Here is a 13,585-nt window from a genome sequence, read left to right on the forward strand (position 1 = left end):
TTATTTGGCTTGGAATTTTAATAACATAATTAAGTAGTGTACAATGGCAAACATTACAAAACTCCTTAATAGGTATAAGAAAGGAAAACTACAGCTTTAAATAACAGCTTCTGTAAAACAGTGTTTAAAACAGTTTGTGCCGCACCCAGGCGCTCTCCCCTTTTAAGGCAGTTCCATTGTTAACAATGCTTGAGCTACACACACACGCACACACACACGCACACACGAGTTTACATCAGAACACATACATTGGCTCCATTGTCAGAGCTGCTCAGTCTCTCAGAACACAAAACATTTTAAGACATAATGCATTCTGGAAAAGGCGATTGTAGCCTTAGCAACTGCAGCAGCAGCATGGAAATGAAAACATTTCATTGTGTTTCAACAACAGATTTCCACCTTCCACTTTACAGCTGCTGAATATTGTCATGTGCAGTGAAAAAGCCCTTGCATTTAGTTCTAAAGGTGCTGGGATTTAAAGAGATGGTGAAGTGACACATTACTTCTTGACACTGTCACAGATTTTAGAAAGTTTTTTTTTAAAAAGTTGTTTTTTATAAACTGTGTAGACTGTAATGAAAATTGAGACAAAGTGGGATGACCATTTCAGTTTTCTTTACTGATTTATAAATGGTGGAGTCTAGAGAGGTTAGGGAGCCAGGTTCCTCAATGAGCTCTGGAAAGGGAAGCTAAAAATATACAGGGGCCTCGGCTCTCCTGCATAAAATCCAGGCTCTGTTTTCTATTAAGCTGTTAGCAGAACAGCATCTGGCTTTATACAAACAAATGACTAGGCTTGTTGAGAAGGAGCTATAGAAACAAATTACTTACAGCCCATAAGCCTCTTCCTCTGCCAGAGATCAATGAATTACATTTGGTAAGGGAAGATTGTATTTCAGTTTTAACACACTGAATTATGCTAAAAAACCAACAACAAAAGTTTACACAGTGCTAAATCCAGCCTATGGCCAAAATAGGTACATTACAAAGGGCATGATCCCCCTTAAACATTGCCTGTGCAAGTGTCAGATAAATAAAATGATGCTCTTGCGCAACTCCCTTTAACTTCCAAGAGAGGCCTGCATGCACAAGAGAAGTTTCAGGTAGATGATGCTTAGTCTAGCTCGTATAGCTGCCTTCAGAAAGGTAGCGTGCCTGTGAAACAAATTCTTAAGCTGAAACACACAGGAATATGAAATAAGTGCAAAACTCAACAAGGTGCAAATCTTAAGAAAATAGGTATGGTCAATCAGGATGTTGGTAAATGCATGAAAAATCCACATTTTTTCCTGAAAGCTCTAGAGTCTAAACAGAGCTACAGTACCACAGAGCTCCTTAGGGTTGGTTCATACAAAACAAGCTGATCTGTAGGGTTAGCCAATCACCATACCAACGTATATCCACATTTAGAAACATCAATGTTCTCAGATATTAAAATCACCCTTTCCCAGGTTCCCACGTCTTCACAGGTTTGGAGAGTGGTAACCCAAGATGGGGTGGCCTTTGGAATGCCCTCTGCAAGGAGGCTCATCTGGCACCAAGTCTGATGACTTTTAGGTGCCAGGTGAAGACCTTTGTTTTCAGCCCAGACCTTTTGATAGCTACTCTTGACAGCCTTCAAGATAGGCATTTCCCCAATAAATAACGACTAAAGGATATCCATGGCAACTGGTTGCATATGAATAGCACACCACAGAGAGGAGCCACAGTTGCATGGTCATATGATCTGACCAACAGTTTGCAACTCTTCTTTGTCATGGCAGCATAATTTCTGGTTAAATTTAACATCAGGCTTACTTAGACACACAGTGATACTTGGGGCTCACTTTTGGATTTCTAAATTAGTTCTTCTAATGAGGAAGGTTAGGATTGCTGTGCTCAAAATCTGAGAGCACTATCACTCTCATGGGAAATGAATTTACTTGGAAGCTCACAGATCCAGGCCTTGGGGAAATACAGTATGTTAACTCCTGTAGAAGCTGCTAACTTCATTTCTTTCAATAATTAACTTAGTTATTTGGAAATGAAACTCTATACTTCTATATAATCTGAAGATCCTCCCAAGCTCAGATCCACTTCAATGGTGTTGCCTGCCTCCAGCTGACTTGAGCACAGTCACTTGAAGGAGCTGATGCACCAGGAAGTGAAGTTTATACAGATCCTTCACTGCATGCCCCTAGCATCTGGTCATCTGAGCTAGCTGGACTGAAGTAATAAGTGATGCTGTTGTGGGGAAATGTGAAAAGTTTTTTTTGTCTACTAAACAAAGCAATGGAAGAATTTTATGTGATTTTCAAATGGCTAATATCAGTTCTGTCTTAATATCAGTGGTAAAGGGAGCTTACCATTCACTTGATTTTATTCTTACAAAAATCTTAAAACATAGTTAAGTATGCTTGATAATATTTGAAAGACCATGGACTTAGGAGTGATCAACTTATGGTTACGATCCTACCACCCCATGGAGAGGACAGGAAGTGCAGGCAGCTTCTAGACAATAGTTGTGAGTAGTCTGTGTGCAAGGGTGTATCATTTATTATTATATATTCCAAGTATTTATAGACTGCCCTTCACTCAAAGGCCTCAGGGTGGAAAGATACGTCAGTCTAAACGAAAAATGAAATAGTAAGATTAAAACAGCACAAAACAAAATAACAGGCTTGGGCCACTAGATGTCCAGCATGTACTGGCCTCTCAGGAATGTGCCTACACAGCCACAGGTGTGACAGGGTTCTGAGTATTTGCTGCTCTCAGGAGAGGATTGGAGCGGCTAGCAGACTTGCCTATCTGGCCCTTGTTGTGCTTGCATGCTACGCCTTGCACCTTGTCTTCAATTTACCAGTGGAGGAGACAGAATCTTTTCTTACATTACAAATAACACTAGTGTAGCCATCAGCAAAAAAGCCTAATGGCTGTAATAAATGTTTTATAATGCTGTGTGAAACGTGTGTGTTTAAAGTTTGATATTAAAATAGGACACCGATAGCAAGCCAACAAGAGCTTACCTAGTGATGTCCTGGGAGTTGTAGGACACCAGGATGGTGAAGGCTGGCTTCTAGACTGTTAAATCTACTTGTTATAGCTTGGCTGAAATAAAAGTGAAGTGTGATGGGATTAAGGATACTTGTGTGCATAAGTATTAGCAGGGTTGAATGAACCCAATGAGGTTAAATGGTTAAAATTCAATACATTGTCGTGGAAATATTAATACATTTAGTGGCTTTTAAGAAAATAAACCTTTAAAATTTAATACAAACCAGAGTAAGTTCATGTACATTTCCCAGGATTAACCAAATCTATTTTCCTGTGCTCTTTGCAAGAGTTTAAGACAAACACAGACAACAAATATTTTAAAAGTACCAAGAACATTAATAAAACTTATTTCATATAAATGTATAAGGAACAAAACAGAGTGACTTATTAGTAAGAGCCCTAATAAAAGGAACGGCTTGAAATGCTGATCATAACCTTATTTATATTGGTCCTTCCCCATAAAGCTTCCTCCTAAGCCAAGAGGGGAAACCTTTTTGGCTATATGGGCCAGATCCTTCTCAGGATCAGCCTTCCAGGCCCAATTTGATAGGTGGGTGGGACCTAAGCTATAATCAGCTCATTAACAAAATTGCAAATAAAAAGAACAAGTAAAAATACAAAATATTTAACTGAAGACAGTTTTATTCTGAAAATTTGTTATTTGTTGAAAATAGAAATCATTTTATTGGACATAGAAAGTTCCAGGAATATTTCTTTAATTGTTTTTTGCCCTTCCCCACCCAAAATTGGAATTTGGTTGTGTAGTATAAGTTGTTGCTTAGAAAACCGATGGAAAAAGTGAATTTACGTGGAGTGTGGATTAAAGTGTTCAGTTATGTTTTCAGATACCTAAACAATTTCTTCTTGCTATATGCATCAAAATAATCAGCAGTATCTCATTTTACGAAGAGCAACGTCATGCAAATTATGCAAACCCAATAAGGCCGGGAATTGCCAAGAAGCTGTGGGGCTCATTTTTATACCTGTATTTACAACAAATTCCACAATAAACAACAGCCTTTTTCCCATTAAGATTTATAAAGAACTAAATATTGCTAATTATTAGCAGAAGCAGTAAGCAATTGGTGACTGAGTTCATAAAGGAATGAAGAAGATAATAACTGATTTCCTGGAGCAATTATCGAAGCCGTACGTACAACCCTTGATTGTTAGAGAGGTGAAAACTGTCCTTTATTCAGTAGATCTTAACAGTGCAATGTGCAATATATTCCTTCTTTTAAAAAATTCAGCAGGAGACACCAGCACAGTTCCTTGATTCAAGGAAAGAAGATGCATATTCTTGATTGCGCTATTCATGGAGGCCTGTAAAAACTTTTTTTAAAAACACAACATGATTCATATAGCCGGATGCCTTGTTACTTCAGAAATAAAGGCTTCATACTGAGATACTGAAGGACACTTTTCTCTCTGTGTTCAATTGAAAAGTAGAAAGAGAAGAAAGAAAATGTAAGAAAAGCTTAAAAGATGTAGAAGAGATAAAAAGTAAAGTTACTAGAAGAGCTAGCAGGACACAACAGAAATGGTTTAAACAATGATTAAGAAGAAGGGACAATGCCAATAGTAAATATTATATAATGGCATCCTCTGGGCACCACAGAGCAGTTACACCAGTGCAATCCTATGTATGATTACTCAGAAACAAGTTCCACTGTATTCAGTGGGACTTACTCCCATGTAAGTACGTACAGGATTGCAGCCTTTCAATCTCTGTAGCTATGCTTTCACTGTGCATATGCTGTAATTCTGTGTGAGTGTAAAAAAAGCACAAGTGGCGGGACGGGGAAGAATTCAGTTTCATGAGAATTCAGGGTTTGGTTTTTTGGTAAAAAAAGACAAACACATTTCAAGTCCTTAGGATTGCAAAGATATGCTTGAAAACATGTTTTTCAGGATCCAGAATGTGTGTGTGGGGTGGAGTAAACGCCCTAAATATTTCTATGTCCCTCAACGTAACTGGAATAAATTATGCAAAATAGGAAAAATGAGAGTTATATAAAATAAGAGGCACTGTGCTTAATTTATTCAGTTCACAGAATCCAGACTCACACAACTTACATTGCCCAGGTGTGGATTTTTTATTTTATTCCTGTGGAGTACATACAGCTCTGATCATATGTCATGTTCTATTTTTAAACTGAATTCCTGTAATTTATTTTAAGGAATTTAAATCAAATTCTGAGAAAATGACAGTTTTTCAGAAACTGGGATAAACAGGAGCTCTGTTTACATAGATACAACACTGGCAGGGGATTACACTGGAGTCATAGAATGAATAACTGTAAATCAGTTTTCAGATTATGACTTGCTACTGTACACAATAATTTAATTTTGGAGGCAAGGATGAGGAAAGCAAGGTGGATTTATAAGACTGGATGTTCCTTGCCTGGGCAGATGAATATGTGCCACATGCTGGTTTGGCTTGAGTAATAAGCAAGACAGCAAGCCATTTAAAGCAAGCAGGATTGACAACTGTTAATGCAATGTGCACTTGTCTTTATAAATGTTAGTTTTTTTCCCCTCTGTAAATGAAAGCAATCTCATTTACACGTTGGGCAGAAAACTCACCACTTGGCCCACATCTCATGTAGTGGGGGAAATAGAATTAGGAGCTTTGTTGCTCCCTAGACCTGCTTTTTGAATTTCTCTTTTCTGGTTTAGCTTCCACATCTGCAGAAGAAAAGCATTTTGTGTTACTTATTCAGTAAGGAAAAAAATGACCTCACATTGCAACATTTATTCTTAGGTACCACAGTAGAGAGTGTACAAAAATCAAGGAGAGGAACAAGAAGGGAAAGCAGGAACACAATTGGAGGCCCAGCAACTTTATACTGTTAATACCTTTGTCTTTTTCTTTGCAATTGAGAATTTATCATCCAGGAGATAAAAATGCAAAATATAATGCCTGAAACAAGGACATTTATGGAACTGTGGCCAATTACAGCAGCAGAAAATGTGCATTTGATTTATGCACCCTAACAATAAAGTCTGTAAAGCAGAAAATTATCCCTGCATGCAATAAAATGGAACATGCAAAACCAAATTATCTGATATTAGCTATATATTTAGAAAAGTAAATCTTCAAGCAGGCCTGTTCTTGCAAGGAAAACAATTGTCCCAATTCACAGCAAAAGAATTAATCAAGTGCTTCTCTTGGGATAGCGGGCCTGAATTTAATTCCTTGACTTAGGGTGAATTTATGCAAGTAAAAAAAGTGCATTCAAGGGCCCATGTGCAGAATCATCTATGATTGCTTTGCCACTCACCTATTTCATAACTTAACCTAGTATTACCTAATTATTTATCAACCCTCCTTTTGAAACTTCTTAAAAGTGGTATGATTTATGACATAGACATATGGTAAAGCAGCACTTATAATAAAGTGTCTCTGTGTGTCAGTTGGTCATGTGAATTGGCTCGATTACCTTTTCAAAAGTCGTAATAGGCTAGGGAAGTGCAGATGCAGTGAACAAGAAATGAATGATCTGTACTATGTATAGATGTGACCCTAGAAGCATTTCCAATAAATGATGTTTAGACAAAAATGGGTATGTCAGTGCAATCCTATGCACGTGTAGTCAGAAGTAAGCCCTATTGAGTTCAACAGGACTTGCTTCCAAGTAAGTGTGTATAGAATTGCAGTTCCTTAACTGGTGCAGCTCAGCATTATTCTCAAAAGAAAAATGGGCTTTGCAATAGATTCTTATACCAGTCACAACAGCTAGACCTCGCTTTGTCTGATGTAAAATCTGGATAGTACAAATCACCATTTATGGGCAACCTTTCAACATGCTTTTTTTAACATAAAAAAATAAACAACAGTAGTAGATGCCCATGATACTATGGCTTTCCTCCAATAAAATTAGGATCCTATATTTGGGCAAAAATAACCTATTCTGTTTAAAGGCATTGATAATAAAGAGGCATACAAATCCTGTTAAATGAAACAAATAAATAGGAATACAAGCATCATGTTTAATATAATAGAACGCAGAACATTCAAATAATCAATGTTTTAAAAGTAACAACATGATACAGATGTAGGGATGGAGGAAGTTTTGTTGCTGGTCATTGAAGAGGAGCCAGTGACATTTACACAGCTGCATTCTACACAGTAAGCTCAAAAGCAGTGAATGTCTTCTTAAGGAAATGTTTTTAAAATATTAGTTGTATTGTTATGTAGTGGAATTTTCTTTTTAAAAATATTTCTGTATTTGCAGCCACAAAAATTGGGCTATGCTTGTACTATTACGAGAAGCAAAGTCAACAACTATGCTAAGAACTATGCTTTTTTTTCCTTAATAAACTGAGCAAGAATTTAAATTAGGAAAAACTTGTTTTTTAACCAGTATCATGTTTCTTCAAGTGCACAGAGCAAAGTTATGTGTCCATACAGTGGCAGGATGAAATAACTCCTGCGGTATGAATGTGGACCTCCATGGATACCAGCAGCCAAGTCAGTTCGTAGCAAAGCTTGATAGCTGATGAAAACCACTGCAAGAGGTGCTGAGTTTATTTTTTATACGTTGACAGTGGTAGATCCATTCTGTAGCTCTCGTAACAGATGAAAAGACACAGGTTACACCGGAACATAGCTGTTCTGTCAGTATAAAAGCCTAGGGCATGATGGATGTCCAAGGTATGCAAAGATTTTCCTAACCTTCGCAAGGGATTAGGATAAAATGCAGATAAGACAATGTCCTAGTATAAATGAAAAGCTGACACAACTTAGACAGAAAAGGCAATCTAATTTGAGTACCTTTAAGAAGGATGCAGACAAACTGGAACAGATTCAGAGGAGGGCAACAAGGATGATTGGGGACTGGAAACAAAGCCCTATGAGGAGAGAATGAAAGAACTGGGCATGTTTAGCCCTGAGATGAGAAGACTGAGGGGAGATATGATAGCACTCTTCAAGTACTTGAAAGGTTCCCATGCAAAGGAGGGACGGGATCTCTTCTTGATCATCCTAGAGAGCAGGACATGGAATAATGGGCTCAAGTTACTGGAAGTCAGATTTCTGCCGAATATCAGGAAAAACGTCCTGTTAGCGCAATATGACAATGGAACCAATTACCTAAGGAGGTGGTGGACTCTCCAACACTGGAGGCATTCAAGAGGCAGTTGGACAGACATGTGTCAAGTATGCTTTCAATTGGATTCCTGCATTGAGCAGGGGGTTGGACTTGATGGTCTTATAGGCCCCTTCAAACCCTACTATTCTAGTATTCTCTTATTCTATACTATTGTATTCCTGTGAAGGTCTAAATACAGCTGGTCTGACTGGAAAGCACAAGGTTCATTTTTCCACCTTGCAGAAATGATGGCCACCAGGAAAAAGAACTTATACATAAATAACTGCAGTTTACAAATAACCAGCGGTTAAAACTATTTTGCCATCAAATGGGTGAAAATCACTGTTAGGTTTCAGAGGCAGATGGTCCCAAAATGGACAATAGATTCACCAATCCCATCCAACGTTTTTACCTAGGGATGAGAATGCATAGTAGTCATTAACTGGATGGGGAATGTAGAAATCTCCACTCAGAAAATTGTGAGGAGAGGGCTAGTCCTTCGAATCAAGAGATCAAGATGAATAGTTATCAGGTAGTTGGCAGAAAAATGTGTCCAATCTATAAATGTGAGAAACAAGACCACTTAGCTGCATAAGAAGCATATGTAGACAGGCTTATGTACTGCTTCCAGAACTGGCTATACCTCATCAGAAATTGAAACTGAGCCAGACCAGCCACACTATCAGCTTGAGACTGAGGGCATCAGAGTGGAGAATCTGAGCTGGGTCCCAACACAGAAGGTTTGACCTTTCTGGCAGATGATGGTAGTTCTGGCAGAAGAATAGGAACAAGGCTATCCTGCCATAATTTTCACTACAGTTTTTGTTGTTAGCAGGATAAAAGAAAACATGGAAAGGAGGTTCTTGGTCCACATGAAAACAAGCACACCCCCAGTGACCTTTTGCTTACTCTTGCAGTGCCCTTGGCATTGTTCGTTGGGAAATAAGTCTATTGGCAATAAAGAGAAAATTTAATTGCATACTCCCTATGATTGATGGTGAGGATCCAGTGATCTGAGGTGATGGCATGCAAGGCAGAACTGAAGTTTGCTTTCAAGTTAGCCAGAGGGCTAACCTAGTGAATGATGACACTTGAAGCTAACCCAACCCTGGCTCTGCAATGGCCAAATGACTTGGACTTTGCAGATGGAAATGATATCTTGAACTGAAGAGAACCCAGGAGAAGATGTCTCAAAAAGACTGTGACCTTGATGATCTGGACATAGTACAGCTGAAAGAGCCCCCAACCACAGGCAAGAATGGAAAGGACTGCTACTGGCCCTAGGACCATTTGTTGCAACACAGAACTGAGCTTTTTGACTCAGTCCTAGGTGTCATCATACTTAGCACTGAAGAGACCATCAAAAGGCAAGTACTTGATACAGGAGCAAGCCTCCTGAGTAAGCCCCACTGACCTCAGCAAAGCATGTCTTCACAAGGCAGTAATTATTGATTTTCTATACATTTGTCCTGTTTTTCAGACAACAGTTGTGTCCCAAAGTGACTCACATCAGTTAAAAAAAAGAGACAGGCACTGTCATTGGGCTTACACAGAAGGGAAGGGAAGTGGCGTGGAGGAAACAGGCAGAGGAGGAAGTTACTGAGGCCAGGATAAAGTGATGAACCATTAATGAGCATTTTTATCAAGTTAGCCATATGGAGTAACTGCTTGGCATAAGCTCAGGTGTCCTTGGTAGGGGATAGTGTCATTTGGTCCCCTCTACTGAAGTTAAATAAGCAAGGGGTTGAATGCGATATCTGAAGCCCATATGTACTCCTGATGAATGGGCCACTTGTATATTGGTAGTATTAACCCAGGCAAAGCAAGAAGTAGTTGGCTATGCAGTGGGCATTGGTATAAGTATCAAACTTGGCCCTGAGGACAGACTGGAGACCACTGGGACTAAAGCTATGATAGAAAGCAGTGAGATGGACAAATACCATTCTGGACACTGAAATGGGAGACAGCCGTTTCTATTTCTCCAAAATTGATGTCAGCAGTGTTTCAAGTAGGTAATCCCCTTCTCTCTCTCAACTCTACAGAGGCCGAGGTTTGCTTTGTGCTGTGAGCTAAATTGATGTCCTTGCCAGGTGCCAGTCAAACTGCCTTCGTTTGGATCTCTGGATTTGTTGTCTCTGACATATTTATGATGTTGAGGGCAGGTCTTCTTTCACGGAGAACGACATAATAGTTAAGCTAGATGAGACTGCCACAACACCAGTGACTACTCCTTGTCTGCAGGAACAGACTTGGCCATCAGTAACGATATAGACAGAACAGAGTCATGTTGTCTATGTGGCTTTTGGGACTTTGATCTCAGTGCGTATTGCCAAAAAAGTCTGCCCTGATGTTGCTCAGAGCTGGTATAAGTGATTTTGACACATACCTGCATAGTGAAATGCTGCCAATGGGGCATGTATCCACAGTGTGCCCCCTTGCTAAGGCAGAAGTTGTGCCCATCACTGAAGGAGGGGTAGATTGCTGCCACAAATAAAACATTCAGAAAAATGCCATCTGCCCTATAAGTACCTGTTTGACAGCAGTGAAGACACCTATAGGCGGCAGCTAAACAGAACTACATCAAATGCAAAATTAAAAACCGAAAGAACAGTATTGGAGACTTGAGCTGAATATAAAGTTAAAAACGAGGTGGGTCTAGTTCACACTCTACTCAAACAAACAGCAGAACAGAAATTTCTGCAGGTACTAATACTGTGTTGTCCAGTAAGATATTGAGTGGGGAGGAGCCACCCCCTTGATTATGTTCCATGAGAGCAGTGGGCGGATTTCTCACCAAAATATTTATTGGCTAGCTGTGTAAGGTTCTGAAGTTGCACGGGCACAAGCAGGCTCCATATGTAGGACTACACAAAGATCACTAAGAAGAAGCAAAAAGTTATCTGTGAGCATTTATAGGGTATCTTTCAGTTGTGTAGCCTTGACTATGGGAAGCAGGAAATGTGTCAAGATAAAAAAGGTAGTCTTATATTTGTGAAGAACATTATTTCCTGACTCTTCCTCAAACCTCTTTGAATTCTTCATATGCAGTCCAGGCAAAAATTTAAATACTTAAAATAAATGAGACTGAAGTAGCTCACATAAAATATTTTAGTCTAATGGTGTAGATTCAGTTATTTGCTTCTCTTATTGTTTTGAGTTCAGGACAAGAAAAGCAAATCCTCTGGTCCCCTGGGATAGCCAGAGTCAGTTCAGAAGTGACCAAAGAATTGACCATTGGTCTCACCTGAAGGGTGATTTTCATAGGAGGCATGCCATCAAGCGGGTACTAGCTCCACCTATCGTCGGAAGGCAAGAATGTTTTTGAAGTCAAGAGGGGCACCAGGCCCCTCCCACTTTCCAGTTCATTTGCAGCGAGTCCAAAGAGAGATATCTAAAAATGCAGGAGAAAAGGCCAACGGGCCTACCAGCAAGAACATAACATAATAGCAACATTCATAATAATATGACTCTAACATAGCGAGATAACAGTAATAGCAGTCTTGACTTCACTAGTAAAAGAAAATATAATAGCGTAACTATAATATATGAAAATTCCAAAAAAAATATCTAGGTATCCTCCAACTGGGAGGGCCGTGATGGCATACCTCCTATGAAAATCACCCTTCAGGTGAGACCAATGGTCAATTTTCCATAGGAGGTATGCCATCAAGTGGGATGTACCAAAGCAGCCCATAACAGGGAGGGACCACCCACAAGGTAATCCTCATTAAGAACCTGTTGCAATACTCGTCTGCCAAAAGAGGCATCGGCAGAGGCATAACGGTCTATTTTATAATGCCTTATAAACGAGTGAGGGGTAGACCAAACAGCAGCTCTGCAAATATCGGCAACAGGAGTGTTAGTTGCAAAAGCAGCCGTAGTGGCCGCTGACCTGGTGGAATGAGCCGTTATACTAGCTGGAACTGGAAGCTTAAGTGACTCATATGCTAAGGTAATACAAGCCCGCAACCAGCGGGATAAGGTGGAATTAGCTACTTTATTCCCCATAGACCTTGGATGAAAGGATACAAACAAAGACTCGGTCCGTCGCATATCCTGAGTCCTAGACAGGTAGGTCTTGAGAGCCCTCTGAACGTCCAACAAATGCCAAGCCTTCTCGAGAGGATGAGTAGGATTCGGACAGAAAGAAGGAAGAACAATGTCCTGGTTGCAGTGGAAAACTGAATTGACCTTGGGACGGAAGGAAGGATCAGTTTTCAGCACAACAGAGTCCTTGTGAAAGACACAGAGGTGGCGGGCAGAAGACAATGCGCCCAGTTCCGAAACTCGTCTTGCAGAAGTGATCGCGATCAGGAACAGAACTTTGAATGACAACAGACGTAAAGGTACAGTCCTGAGGGGCTCAAATGGAGGGCATCGTAAAGCCTGTAGAACCTTTGACAAACTCCATGAGGGAAAACGGTGGACTACAGCCGGTGAGCGTAACGCAGTGCCTCTGAGGAAGTGTTTGATGAACGGATGTGAGGCAATAGGGGCACCAGTGGAGGACACTGAAAGAATGGACAACAGAGTGGATGCATGTCGACGTAATGTGTTGGGTCTGAGTCCCATCATGAGGCCCCTATGAAGATATTGCAGCACTTGTTGTATTGTAGCCTGTGAAGGATCAAGGTGCTGAGTCTGACACCACCTGGAAAATGCCACCCAAGTATGTTGGTATATACGGGTGGTGGATGGTCGTCTTGAAGCTAGGATAATGTCAATGACAGCGTCCGACAGTCCAGCAGCCCTTAAACGTCCCCGTTCAAAAGCCACGCTGTTAGGTTGAGCCAGTTGGGGTCCTGATGCCATACTGGTCCCTGGGATAAGAGGTCTGGCCTGACCGGGAGTGGCCAAGGATCTGTTACCGACATTGCAAGGATATCCGAGAACCACGGTCGACGGGGCCAATAAGGTGCTATCAGAACCAGTTTGGCCCTTTCGCGCCGCGCCTTCCTCAAGGTTCTGGCTAACAGTGGTATTGGAGGGAAGGCGTACAATAGGCCAACTGGCCACGGTAGTGACAGAGCATCCACCGCTTCAGCTGTCGTGTCCAGGTATCGTGCGAAGTACCTGGGTAGCTGGCAATTGCGACTGGAGGCAAATAGATCGACTGAGAAGACGCCGAACCGACTCTGGAGAAGATGGAAAACAGTCGGATGAAGTTTTCATTCTCCTGGGAAGACTTGTTGTCTGCTGAGCCAGTCTGCTGTCACATTCCAAATTCCCCTGAGATGTTCTGCTTTCAAGGATTGTAGATTTTGTTCTGCCCAGTTGAAGATGAGGTGAGCTAAATTCTGCAGGGAACGGGACCTCGTTCCCCCCTGTCTGTTTAAATGTGATTTGTTGTCTGTTCGAATGAGAACATGGTCCAAGTGGAACAGAGACCGAAAATGGAGCAGAGCAAAGTGGACAGCCTTTAGCTCCAGCCAATTGATGCTCTGAGTTTGCTCTGCTGT

The 13,585-nt window shown here is 40.6% G+C and overlaps 1 protein-coding gene across 2 annotated transcripts in view; it reads right to left on the reverse strand.

Moving 5' to 3' along the window:
- Positions 1–13,585, reverse strand: part of CCDC88A (coiled-coil domain containing 88A) — a 168,405-nt gene continuing 154,820 nt past the window's right edge. Inside the window, exons 32-33 of one of the 2 annotated variants that reach the window (XM_061625755.1) lie at positions 5,620–5,721; positions 1–4,365 (exon numbers count right to left, since the gene is read on the reverse strand). In XM_061625755.1, coding sequence (XP_061481739.1) covers positions 5,657–5,721 — 65 coding nt within the window. In that variant the 3' untranslated portion in view covers positions 1–4,365; positions 5,620–5,656. Of the gene's footprint in view, positions 4,462–5,619; positions 5,722–13,585 lie in introns of both variants that reach the window. The other variant, XM_061625754.1, reaches the window with a different exon arrangement.

This window comes from Rhineura floridana, chromosome 4, assembly GCF_030035675.1.
Source record: "Rhineura floridana isolate rRhiFlo1 chromosome 4, rRhiFlo1.hap2, whole genome shotgun sequence".
NCBI lineage: Eukaryota > Metazoa > Chordata > Lepidosauria > Squamata > Rhineuridae > Rhineura > Rhineura floridana.